Raw genomic sequence first — 13,203 nt, 5'->3', positions numbered from 1 at the left:
ATTTATCAAAACAAGCAGTTTTAAAGATAAAGCTGTGAATTCTAAAATTTTATTCTTAGCCTTTTTTATATCATAAATTGTAGACTTTCCAGTGTCGTATGTTTCCATTAGAACAGTATTGCTCACACCACGTTCTAGTTTCTTAATTATTTCAAGTTTGTCTCTCAATTTCAACGTGTTCTTTTTTCTCTTCACACAACGAAGTTTATCTACTTTAGGAGCCATTATTATGGGCTTGTACAGTACTCTGTAAATGGAAAGAGTAGGACTCAAAATTACATACGTTGTCACAGTTTGATTGCTCGTTTTAAAGTGGTGACCGCGTGGTCGCTTGTTGTCACTGTGCAGCTGTGGCGCTCACGCATGCACACATACACAAAAGCCAGCTAAAAAAAAAAAAAAAATAGAGTTTGAGTTTTCGAAAAGTCCGGATTCTCGGGTGGTCCGGATTTCTGGCATCCGGATTTTTGGACTTTAACTGTATTATAATTCTTTTTCCTCACATTTAACTGGTACAATATACAAGTACAGGTTGTACCTCTCTAGTCCGGCATTCTGTGGTCCGGAAACTCCCGTGGTCCGGAACGACTTTAGTTTGTCCATTAGGTAGATAGGAAGCTTTTTTCTTTTTTCTTTTTTCTTTTTTTTTTACTTATCTGAATTATTATTATTATTACAGGAGTATTAAATTTTTGCCCCTCAGACCCCAATGTGGGTCAGTGACCTATGCCCGGGTGGGCTAATCCCCTTAAAAAAAAAAAGCCGCGGGAAATTAAGGTTTGTTTACATCCGGCAGTTCGGCTGCTCTCTCTCTCTGCTTGTCTATACAGAGTACAACATTTAACCCTTCAATATTTATGAGCAGTAAATAAGTGTTGCTTTCATATTCTTATGAAGAGTAATGACGATATGTTTTCACATGTGCGCACTTATATACGCGCAGTCTCACTCTTTTTTTTACCATTAATGGTTAGCTACTTATATTGTTCCATTTATTAACATTAAATAACATTACAGGTACTTCAAACAACCATATTAATTTTTTTACATTAATTTTACTACAGCTAAAATCAGGGTCTTATTTTCTTCAGTTTTATATGTAGAACCAATCAGTCACTGGTTAACATAAACAATGCCTGCAGCCGTCTCGTCTCCTCTAATATTCCACGTATTATTAATAAATTGTATTGTTAATTTTGCACACACAAACATTAATTCAATAAAAACAAATTCAGAAACATTAATTAAAATATATATGAACAGTATATAAATGTTGCTTTCATATTCTTATGTAAAGTAATGACGATATGTTTTCACGTGTGCGCACTTACATACGCGATCTCTCTTTTTTCTTTACCATTATCGTTAGCTACTTCTATTGTTCCATTTATTAACATAAAATAACATTACTTAAAACAACCATATTAATTTTACTACAGCTACAGCCAGTCACTGGTTTTGTAATCAATGAAAACAATGCTGTGTCATTTCCTCGTGTGTTTTAATATTCTACGTATTATTAATGAATTGTATTGCTCATTTTGCACACATAAACATTAATTCAATAAAAAAGACATTGAGTAAAAAACAATAATGAATCTTTTGTACATAAGAGAAATGACGCTTTTTACACGATTATGCACGTCGTCGGGTCGTTCAAACCCGTTGAAATTCAAGTTTCCGCCGTCAAAATTTTTATTTATTTATTTTTTTGTGTGTTCCAATAAAATACGTTAAGAATTAAAAACTCGCGAAATTTGAGAAGCTACTATACGACATTTAACCCTTCAATATGTCTTCAAAGAGACCATGATGCAGAGAAAGTGGTGCTAGTGCTTCCAAGCATAAGCAGAAGTCACTATCTATCCAGGAAAAGGGTGAATTTCCATGGTCCGGCACCGGTCAGGTCCCGAGGTTGCCGGACTAGGGAGGTACAACCTGTATATTATTTTATGTACAAAGAATAAGTTCTTCCACACACAAACCTCCCATGCATCCAGCCCACAGCACAGTTTAGGCAGTCAGTCACCCAGTTGACTCACAGACATATGGCGGCCGCTATGGTGAGTGTGTATGCCATGATGTCACGTCGGGAGGGAGCCCAGCCATATATTTATAACCCAGTAACCCATCGCCTCATAACACATTTGTTTCCTACATGCGCTCTTCATTTTTCTTATTTTATAGTTTTATAATATATTTTATAATATATTTTATAATATAGTTTTATAATATATTTTCCATTTTTCTAAGCCACATTAGAGTATTTTAATTATTTTTCAACAACATTTATAGTTTCATTACCTGTATCAATAAACACGGCTGGTGACTCAGAGACGTAGTTATAGCCTACCATCTACATACACTCCCATGCTCTTCATCTTTCTTATTTTATTGTATTTTATTTATTTCTGAGCCACATCATTATATAGAATGGAATAATTGTTAAAGAAGTCAATTTTCTGAGACGTGCCGGGAATCATCTGGCACAGTCATGTTGGTAAGAGTGCAGACTGTTCTCTCATAAGGTAATGTATCAAAGTTAAAAGGTATTTTATTAATTTTTTCAGGTGTTAGGTAGTAAATTATAGTAGTTTTAAACTAATTATCATTAGTTATGTAGGTTTTCTTCTTGTCTGTGAACTTATTTCGTGGTTTTGGGGTATTTTTGTCATTGGGGAACCGAACCCTATTTTTTCCATATGTTCATCTATTTGTATTAGTGAAATTCAAGTAATAAATGTTGTTTTTTTAACCTCGCCTTTTTGTATCTTGTGGTACCTGTATTTTAAACATCAATTATGCTTTCACATGAGGGCAAAACAGGGCTGTGGAGTCGAAGACAAAACCTTCGACTCCGACTCCTCAAATTTTTATGCTTCCGACTCCGACTCCGACTCCGACTCCTTGGCCTATTTGTAACAACTATTTCTACCATCCTAATTGTAATTTGTATGTTGTAACCTGCGTAGGTAAAAAGTAAAACACCGTGGCTATACTGCTACAGCTTTATTAATGATCTGGACGATATTTAAGAACTACAAAAAGATGATAGGCTTGACTTTGAAAAATAAATTTATTAAGAATTCAAGATATTAACTAGAAAACACCATTTATATGTATATCTAAAAGTTCGATCTCAGCATATGAATTTTGTTTAAGCTCATAATCTGATGTGGATCTAAATGATGATCCTACAATTCCTTTTAAAGTAAAGTTATATATTTATGTACATTAAAGAAATGAATACCTTATTAAGGAAAATGGATAAACCTTACATGATTAAGTTATTAAATTAAATTTGCCTTAATCTCACCAAAAACAGGTTGTAGCTAATTGTTTTGTAGCTGAGAGCCTCTGTGCAGTTTTCAACGAAACAAAATTTGATATAATTCAAAATTTCAAATGGTAAAGAAGAGACTATCGTCCAAAATTATAGTGCTATACTGTGCCTGCTACAATAAATTCATAATAATGCTTATAAAATGGAAATAAATTCTTTTAATAATTTAAGAAAATTAGTGGGATCAGTGGAATCACTGCAATGAATATGCCTGAGTTCATATATTTGTTCTTAGGAACAGAATAGCTTCAGTCAGATCTTGCTTCATGGAAGCCCTTAAATCTGATCTGATTATTTTCAGTGCAGAAAACAGTCTTTCTACACTGACCTGAGTGGGTGGCATTGCTGTCACAGCTCTAGCTACATCTTTTACAATCTCTGGGTAAGCAGGTATGGCTTCTTCCACTGTCACGTTTGAAGACCGGTCAAATTTCTCCACTTCCATCAGTGCACCAAAGAAATCTTGCTGAAATCTCGTATTTTTAATGTCTACCGCTGCTGCGGTCGGAGTCGGAGTCTGGACAATTTTACCGACTCCGACTCCGACTCCGACTCCACAAGCCGAAATTTCCTCCGACTCCTCGACTCCGACTCCGACTCCGACTCCGACTCCGACTCCACAGCCCTGGGGCAAAACTTAGATTTTGTTCAAATTTCATACAACTATAGTCAATTACATGCTGGTTAGGGGTCTGGGTACAAAATAGTAAAATTTGTGTACAGTACTCATTAATTTTTTTAATCTTTATGTAAATTTACTCATCTTCTTTACAGGGTGTCGTCAACTTGGAGAGAATGTTTGAAACTCCTGAGAGAATTTTTGTTGTAATGGAAAAGCTGAAGGGAGACATGTTAGAGATGATATTATCATCAGAGCGTGGCAAACTCTCTGAACGCATCACCAAATTCATCATATATCAGGTAACATTAAATATTCATTATGGCATGAGGTTATTGGAAGTAGGAAGATATGCTTGGACACACAGGAGCCAAACATGGTTTCGTGTCTCCCACTATTTCTACAGAGTGAGATATGAAAATTATTGGGCATCATTGTGTCTTATGCACATATGACTTTGTAAACATGATACTGTACAGGGAAATCAAATAAGTATCTTAACATACAGTATTTACTAAACTTGGGCTGTAGATATATCAAAACAAGTTTAAAAACACTTAGGTTTTGAAGTAATTCAGTAATCTCCCTTTACGGGGAATCCCTGGTTCCCGGAACTCTTCACTTAGTGGAATGGAAAGCAGCCCCGAATTTTTCCGGAAAAATTTTCTCAATTCTGGGCCTGCGAAGAAAGGTTCCAGGAGTTCTGAGAAATTGCATCATGCTCCGCCGCGTCACCATGTGCCACCTGCGTGGGTGGGAAAAAAAGCTTGGGTAACTTGAGCCATAGTCTCACGTGCTACTATTGGCTAATACTGGCATGTGACTCCTTAGGATGTCTGTTATAGGCTTATGCATCTCTCAGCTTATTCCCTCTAAGCCTAGCATCATGACACACTTAGTTCATAGGCCTCTGCTATTGTTAAAGGTTGATCCCTAGTTTGCTGCAGTTTTTGCAAAAATTTGCATTCTGCAGTACAGAAATACCTAGTTATTCACAACCCCCACTTATCTGCAATTGTGGCGCAAAAAAAAATACGCTGAGTGTTCTAGAAATTTTTATACTGTACAGTCAACCCTCACTTTACGCAGTTAATATAACCCACAGGGTACCGCGGAAAGTGAGAAACGCGTAAAGTGAACAACATAACATATGGGATTAATTGAAATAGAGACCGGGCCGACCCCCAAACTCCACTTTTTGACGACACACAACTATGTTGTAGTAAAAATTTTATCTTAACTTTATGATGGTATGCACAAACAATTAATATAGAAGAGGTTAGGTTAGGAAAAATAAAGGTTAAGTTAGGAAAAATAAAGGTTAGGTTAGGAAAACTAAAAGTTAGGTTGAACACTTACGTTAGTAGAAGAGATGGGTCAGCATACGGGGATGGAGGCTGGTTCCGAGGCAGAGGGCAGGCTACTGGCCCTCAGGTGAGTCACCATCACTGTCATCCACACTTGTCAGGGCCTCCCTGACAAATCCCTCAAAGTCATCTTCACTGTCTCTACCTCTGTCACCATCACTGGCTTCGGCTGGCTGTGGTGGGTTGCGGGCGAAGAACTCTGTTATGCTTTGCTGACGGCTGGTGTTTATGTTGTCGTGATAAACCTTGAAGTAGGGCTCCATAGTCTGCAACAGCTGGGTAGTGAAGATTTCATACCTGTTTGCGTCAGGGTCGTCGGAAAGGAGGAGCTTGATTTTCTCAACACACTCGATGTATAACTTCTAACATACACCGTTGAAACTTGATATATGAGCAAGGTTGGTGTAATGGGACTGCTCAGGCGGCTAATAGGCCTGCTTCCCCATGCTTCTCCATTCTTATTTTCTTATGTTAATTTATTTCTTTCAACATTCTGTATAGAGTCGGCAGCCTCGGGTAGTATCATATTTAAATCTTTTCGATGGTGCCAACTGTTGAAAAGCCATTATTCAGGTTATTACCTATTTTCAGTCGCACATTGCCAGCTCACCCAGACCTGGCCAAATATCCAATCTTTTTCTCATGTTATAGTTTGAAACATTTGAGCAGAATCCCTTGGGGGTTTGACCTCTGCTTCCCTACACCTTCCTTCAGTTTATTATTCTTCTTTGCTTTTTCTTAACCCTGCACCGGCCAATACCTTTTATAATAATCTTGTGGAAAAACTCATCATCATCCTCCCACCTATAGCCTTTTTTTTTGTCCAATAATATTCTTAAATAATTATTTAACTACCAGTCATTGTTGTTAGATCCAGCTTTTGGTAGTATGGCAGGTTATTTGCCCTTTGTGCATTAAGTAACCTGGCTTATTTAAATTGTTGTGAACCCGTCAACCCGTGATCAGGTCATCCTCAAACTGTTGTGGTCTCCAGGTAAGGTGAGGTCGCCCCTCAGGCATTGTGTGAGGTCACCTCATGTGAGGTCATGTAATCCACCCCCAAGTGTGATACCCTTTCTCTTGCTGCCCCCGGCAAACTGTCAAAGTTTATTCTTCTGATATATCTGGTACTTTAGTGTAATTTTTCTTGTTGCCCCCTGAAATTTAATTGGAATCTTATTTTGTGATCCTGTTATAAAAGTTTGTTCCCACCTCGACATTATTAGTAATGAGTTTTTCTGTTTGTCAAACTAAATCGAGTATGGTATTAACCCGAGAGGGTTCGGCTAGTTATTTAGGAAACAGTCCTGGATTTTCCTTGTTTCAAGAAAACTTTCTGATTCTGATTCCTATAAGGTCAATCCAATCTATTTGGTTAAAGAAGGTCGCCTATACAGACTTTACTATGTATGGAAGCCCTGGCTCATTTCATCCCAAAAAGTCGCTCATTAACGCTATCAAGATTACGAGGTCCATATAGGTTTCCCAGGATTTATTATTTTTTCCTCACCATCGATTACTTAACCAAATTGTTTCTGTTTTCCCCAGGCTTCCTTATTTTTTCACACTTCAGATTATCCCTGACATAGATTGTTACTCTGCTTCCTTTCTAATCTGCCTATCTGTATGGGAATAATTTGTAACCCAATTCTAATATTCGACAGTAACCTGTAATGTCAGTCTAAGTTTATCCATGTTTCGGTGAATGCTATTATATCGATTTTTTTCAACATACCACCCTGTGGATTTCATCCATTTTGCTTTCTATACTTCTATCTGTCACATGAGTAGCTTATATTTTAGTTAGTCGTGGTTCGAAGTTGTTCTTTTGTCATTGCTTAGGTTTTAACTCCTGCTCTAATTTAGTTTTATATCATAATTTCAGCACCATTTCCTGGTAACCTTTCACTCTTGTTACCTCAGCCCCACTGCGCCCCTACACCCCCAAGGCTCATATGTTCTCATAGCAGTTAAAAAGAGCCATTATACTATCAAATTTGAAGGATCACAGATAACGAAACACATTGTTACAATATCTACTTATAAATATAGAGCTGGAAAATGGACCACACAGCAAAGATTGGTTAGGGTTAGGTTAGCCAGGCTAGGCTAGGCTATGCAGGTCAGAATCTCACCTTAACCTGTAGGTATATATAAGACAATTCACTCTTTTCCTACAGAGAGTCGGGTGTGGGAGGACGAGGATGTCTGATGCAGTTGGTCACCGTGAGAACGCTTCTGTCAAAACCTTCCGTATCCGCTTTTGATATTGTCAGAATCTCATCCGAAAATCCATATCAGCGTTAGGAGTATAACAAATGCCCAGCATTCTATAATTTTATACATTTATTATAATAGTTAATAAATTCCTTAACTGACTATGGGTTTTCCCCATGTTATTGCATCATACCGCATGACCGCTGTCCTTACGACCACATGGTCACTGTGCTTAGGACCAGCATGGGGCTTAGACAAGGTGAGGCGAGGTATTTCATCATCTGCCGAAAGTCGCGGGCACAGCCGCTTTGAGTTGTTAGAGATAACGCATTTGTTGTTGCAGTAACTCCAATAAAGAAGTCTGACTTTTCCCCGCCGAAACTCATCATGAAAAGCAGTATTTGTAAGTTGAAGTAAATTAGTCATTATCTATTTGGTATATGCTAATGGTGAAGCTTACGTACAGCCAGACTGGCATGATCCAGGGTGCGCCTCCGGGCTGTCCTCTCCGGGCTCCTGCCCCAGGTTGGCCTCTCTCCTGCTTGAGCTACCGTGGTGGGGCTACAAGGTTGTCCTTCCTGGTCCGGGAGGGATGTTAGCCATGAGTTAGTGGTACTCATGCCACCACCAGTAGTGGGAGTGCATGAATATTTTATGTCTAGTTCTTTCCTATTTACCTAGGTGTTTCTGTTGGTCCTTTCATTCCAGAATTTTATTCTTCAGCCATGATTATGCCGTGAAAACCCAAAGAGAGTCATAAAGTCTGTCTATAAACTTAAAGCTAGACATAGCAGCAGCACTAATGTCCAGCCTGCATCTTTGGTGATACAAGCTTGGGAGAGAGACGAGGGTGGGGGATAGAGGGCCATTCAATTCAGATTTTTTCCTCTGATCAATAACGAATTAAAGCTTCATTCTATACAGCCTTGGAATAACCTATTTTTTATTAATGTAACATGTTTTTTCACTGTAACTTTGTAAATTTTTCAGTAAAAAATGAGTAAAATAGTAGCATTATTTATAACCAGTAACAGTAGCATATCTTGGTAACAATTCTGCTGGTTGCATCAAGGACAAGGAAATACTAACAGAAGGCAAGGTGTAAGTGACGTCATGGTACAGTAATACCAACATTGGGGTGTAGGTAGACTTAGTGGAGCCACATTTTACCGTGCTGCCAGGTGTTAAACCTCCATATATGACGTGCAGCCATGCATTTTAAAGAGTGATGAGAAGTTACAGTTCAGTGCATTAGGTTCCACGAGCAGGCTTCAATTAAAAGTAGTACACGGTTGGTCCGATGGAATACGACCAATAGCCTGGACATTCACATACCGGTTGGGTTTATGGATTGTTTTCACCCGATCTTTTCATATTTTTGCAATTTGGGGTCTCCATACTATTTGTATTGGCTTTACAAATAACTTATTTGTCTTCCATCTGTTGTTGTAACCTTTGCGCTGTGAGTTAAGCTCTTCTTCCTAAATGTCATGTTCCTGTACTGTTGAATACACATGGTTTCACCTTTCACGACGGAGGTGATGGAGTTCGGGTTGAGATCGGGGCAACCTGATATTCCGGGGGCACAAGACCTTGAAGAAAGAAGAGAGAGGTCGACTCATGCCGGAGGGAAAATGCCACCAATGCAATGAGGTGAGGTACGAGGGGCGAGGCTGTCACCTGCACCACGGTGATAAATATACTTTATGTCAACAACAGCCTCACCACAAACACTTTACTGATGAATTAATTAAGTTAATCACCATCATTATGAATCCTATGTAGTATTATCTAAAACATGTTAAATGTTAGATTATGACCAATAGGTAAAGCAACAAGATTTCAGCTTAATAAAATTTATCACCACCATTTAATCTTGACGTTCTCGGTCTTTACACCCCCTTAAAACTTTCCGGATGATTCAAAATAATTCCCTCGTGAGAATTTTGAGAGGAAGATGGTTGTACCACCAGCCAAGAGGCATCTGTAATCACAACTATGCCATAGAGATGACATTATTACAGGCAGCACAAGCAGTTGTTCTTTATGAACTCCTGCATCTTGGACACTCTGGTTTCTCGGCTGGTCATGTATAAAATTTGACCAACAAATAAAACAAGGCATACTTACTTTCAAACATCCATTTTTACACACAGACATTGTCTTGCATGGAATAAAGAAAAAAGATGTGGTAAATTAGATATCGGTGCTAAATATCGGATAATTTAATGCATCTATATGTAATGGAGACAAAACTCACAAGAAGAGAATTACATATATAGGCAGGGAAGTACAGAGAGTAGGAAATGTAAAGATAGAAACCAAAAATTGATGTTATTTGTAACAAGCGTCACCACGCTTATCTTATCCTGTATGTCAATACAAATATATATCATACTTCTTAAAGGGACAAATTTGTTAAAACACCTCTGATGTTAAATTATTTGCCATCACTTCAATGACATGGACACATGAATACCACCTTATATCGGGGGTACCAACACACATTATGCCTTTACGTTACTTGGCCACCGAATTCTCGGACACACCTTCCGAATGAATACATTTCCTGCCAGTAGGTAGGTAACTCACCAGGACGTTCTGACAGCATCTACGTGTATGGACGTAGGCCCAGTGAAGAATGCTGGCTGGGCTGCTCTATCACAGGGAGAATGCTTTAGCTGATGATCGCCGTGTCTAGTCGGGAGGTCTCCTCCTGACCTGGGAGGGACGGGCGTGACTCTGGCGCAGGAACTGAGTGACGATCTTAACGGGAGAGAGATGACAGCAACCAGAATGAGAACCAATGGAACTCGAATGGAATCTCAGCCATCGAATCTCGAATGCTGAATATGGAATGCCCGGGGACGGGACCGTAGGCCTTTGCGCAAGTGGGCTTGCCCATTGGCTTCTGACCCCAACAATTAACAATTAAACTGGCTTGATCTGGAGCATCAGTAGGGTCCCATTTAGTGTCTTGGTTAGGTGTCAGGCTTCACTGCCCACAGCGGCCAGGTCAAGTCCTAGGGTCATCTGAGTAAAATAAACTGAATGTCAAGTGGTGTTCACGAGGTCGTGGTGTACTCTTGCTGTTATATATGTGATATAAATTTAAGTTGTAAGGTTTGGTCTGATAACTCACTGTCACACCTCCTGCCAGCACCAAAGTCATCACAGAGACTGATGTCACATATAGACAGTAACATCACGTGTGGTATCAAAGATAATCCCAGCTAACATAGTCTCACAAGACATTTACAACCAACAACTTATGGGTGTATGTTTTTTCATTTTGCTTAGTTTGATCTGACAAAGCTCACTATACCCCTGCCAAGATCAAAGCTTCTATGCCAGGAGAAAAAGGAACATAGTAAAACATAGAATGAAAAAATCCTCTCATATGGTAGAGTGTCCGAGGCAACCCTAAGAAATCACATTTGCCAAACAACAACAACAGGTGCCATACTTCCATGTCAAATAATAATTCATCTCAGTTTAAGAGAATATAACATCGTGTTTCATAGTCCAAAGACATTGACTTCAAATGGAATCATAGAAAAAAGTGAGATTAAGAAAAGACATTCTTGCAAACATCAACAAAAATCAGAGAAAATACTTCAAAATACAATAAAAAATGTTCACTTCATATTAGGGTATTGATATCTTTTTTTATTATGCATCAACAAGACGTGACGTTAGTTGGGTCCGGGGTATAGCTCACGCTTCTCCATCCAGCTGGTATCTGAAAATAGGGGATGTATATGCAGCTCAAAGCAGCTGTAGTCAGGTTGGTCCTTCATCATCGATTTCTTTGTGGAGCGTCAGGACAGCACATCTTCTGCCCTTTTCTTCGCCATAGCACACATCTTTCTGTCTTTTCTTCGTTATACCCACCCTTGTAGGTCGCTTTCTCCACACTGACTTTCTTTCTCCACCTCCTGGTTTCTATAATTTTCCAGACGAGCTTGTCCCATCTGCGTTCTTCCTCTATACATCTTCATTTCTTCATTCCCAGATGAATTTTTCTGCTCCATCTGAGTTTCTTTTTATACATCTTTGCTTTATTGGTATTCCAGATGGTTTGCTTCATCTGTATTTCTTTTCCGCAACATCATAATTTTCAAATATATTCCAGAATGAATTTTTCTGCTCCATCTGTATTTCTTCTCTGCAACATCACTAGTCGTCATGTCGTAGACGATTTTCTGTTTGCCTGCTGCCGACGCCCTTCCGCCGGGATGGTGCCGTCCACTGTTTAGCTTGTCACTCTTAGAGATGAGATCATTGTGGGCAAGGCAGGTTCTGGGGCACCAGCCTCCGTACGGGAGTGTCGGCGAGACCAAAGACCATTCTGCAGGTCTTACACCTCCAAGTAGTGGTGTGTGAATCCTCCCTGCTGAGCCTGCCACCAGGGTTCGTTGTGGGTGAGTGATCCCATTCCACACTTTACAAAGTAGAAAATATAAAATCTTTTAATCCTATACCAAGGAGGTATTGAAAGAAGTGACGTGGTGTGTGGTTTCGTGCTGCCTCTACTGTTGCACCACCACCGTTGGTCTCTTCTCTGCTCTCAGATGTAATTTTTGCTGGCCTGGCCAGGTGGTGGTGGACAAAGTATTATCGACAGAGAAACAAATCCCAAAAGGATTAGTTGGGCGCATCTGCAAAAAAAAAAAGTTTACTTTATATAAGAATAATGTTTCTATAACCATTATTTCCGTCACGACAATAAGTTCTCACTCAGGTTGGGTCGGGGAGGAAGCCTGCACCACACTGAATATCATTTATCAATGAAAAAGGTCAAAGAGTAAGAATTACAAATATAATAATAGCATAAAAAATACACTGAGTGAAGCTCTGTATTCATCGCAATATTACTTATATCAACCCATCATCACCAAACATATTGGGTTACGCATGGACAAAAAGACGGGGATTAGTGTGGCCGGTTGCCGGGCACAGCTGACGGGGTCACCTGAAAGGGGTGGGGCGAGGTCAAAATTTGGGTGAGAGGCGAGGCTGGCTGGCTGGTGTGTTGGTGGGTGGAGGTGGGGAGGAGCCGAGGCGGTTGATCGGGCCAGACCAGGCTTTGTGGGGCGGGAGGGGCACGAACAGAGGGGCAGGGCGGGGCAGGTGATGTGGAGGAAGGTAAGGAGGGTGAGGTAAGGATTAGGACAGGGAGGAGGATGTAGGGTTAGCGATGTTAAGTTATAACAGTAAAAAGACACCGCTTTCACCACTGAAACACAATGGCTACATTTAACACTGACCAACATTGTTAAAACACCTCTTTATACAATCCATTTATTAATCTACTCAATGACATGCACACATTATTATCACTATTATATCGGCAATAACACATTTATGCTTTTTACGTTACTTGGACATCTAATTTCGGACACACCTGAATGAATACACTTCCCACAGTAGGTAATCTACCCTAGGACGTTCTGGATAAGACTCAGTGGTCCTGGCCAGGTGTCTGGCTAGTGCGGTTGCAGGCTCACCGCTCACGCTTGGGCTGGGGCGGGCAAGGTCGGTCCCTGTGGTTTAAATTTGGTGTGTCAACCTGAATGTGTGGTACCACGAGGTCTGTGGTGTAATTGCTGTTATATGTGCATATTCTGGGCTCGGGCGTTTGGTTCGACAATCAC

The 13,203-nt window shown here is 39.7% G+C and overlaps 1 protein-coding gene across 5 annotated transcripts in view; it reads left to right on the top strand.

Moving 5' to 3' along the window:
• The window catches only part of LOC121858346 (serine/threonine-protein kinase D3-like), a 202,407-nt gene that overhangs the window by 181,341 nt on the left and 7,863 nt on the right, over positions 1–13,203 (top strand). For all 5 annotated transcript variants that reach the window (XM_042354759.1, XM_042354756.1, XM_042354757.1 and 2 more), the window contains one exon: positions 4,118–4,264. In XM_042354759.1, coding sequence (XP_042210693.1) covers positions 4,118–4,264 — 147 coding nt within the window. The remainder of the gene's footprint in view (positions 1–4,117; positions 4,265–13,203) is intronic.

The sequence above is a fragment of the Homarus americanus genome, unplaced genomic scaffold (genome assembly GCF_018991925.1).
Source record: "Homarus americanus isolate GMGI-L3 unplaced genomic scaffold, GMGI_Hamer_2.0 scaffold57980, whole genome shotgun sequence".
NCBI classification, from domain to species: domain Eukaryota; kingdom Metazoa; phylum Arthropoda; class Malacostraca; order Decapoda; family Nephropidae; genus Homarus; species Homarus americanus.
Note: the sequence above shows the minus strand (reverse complement) of the source record. Positions and strands in the feature narration are given on the sequence as shown.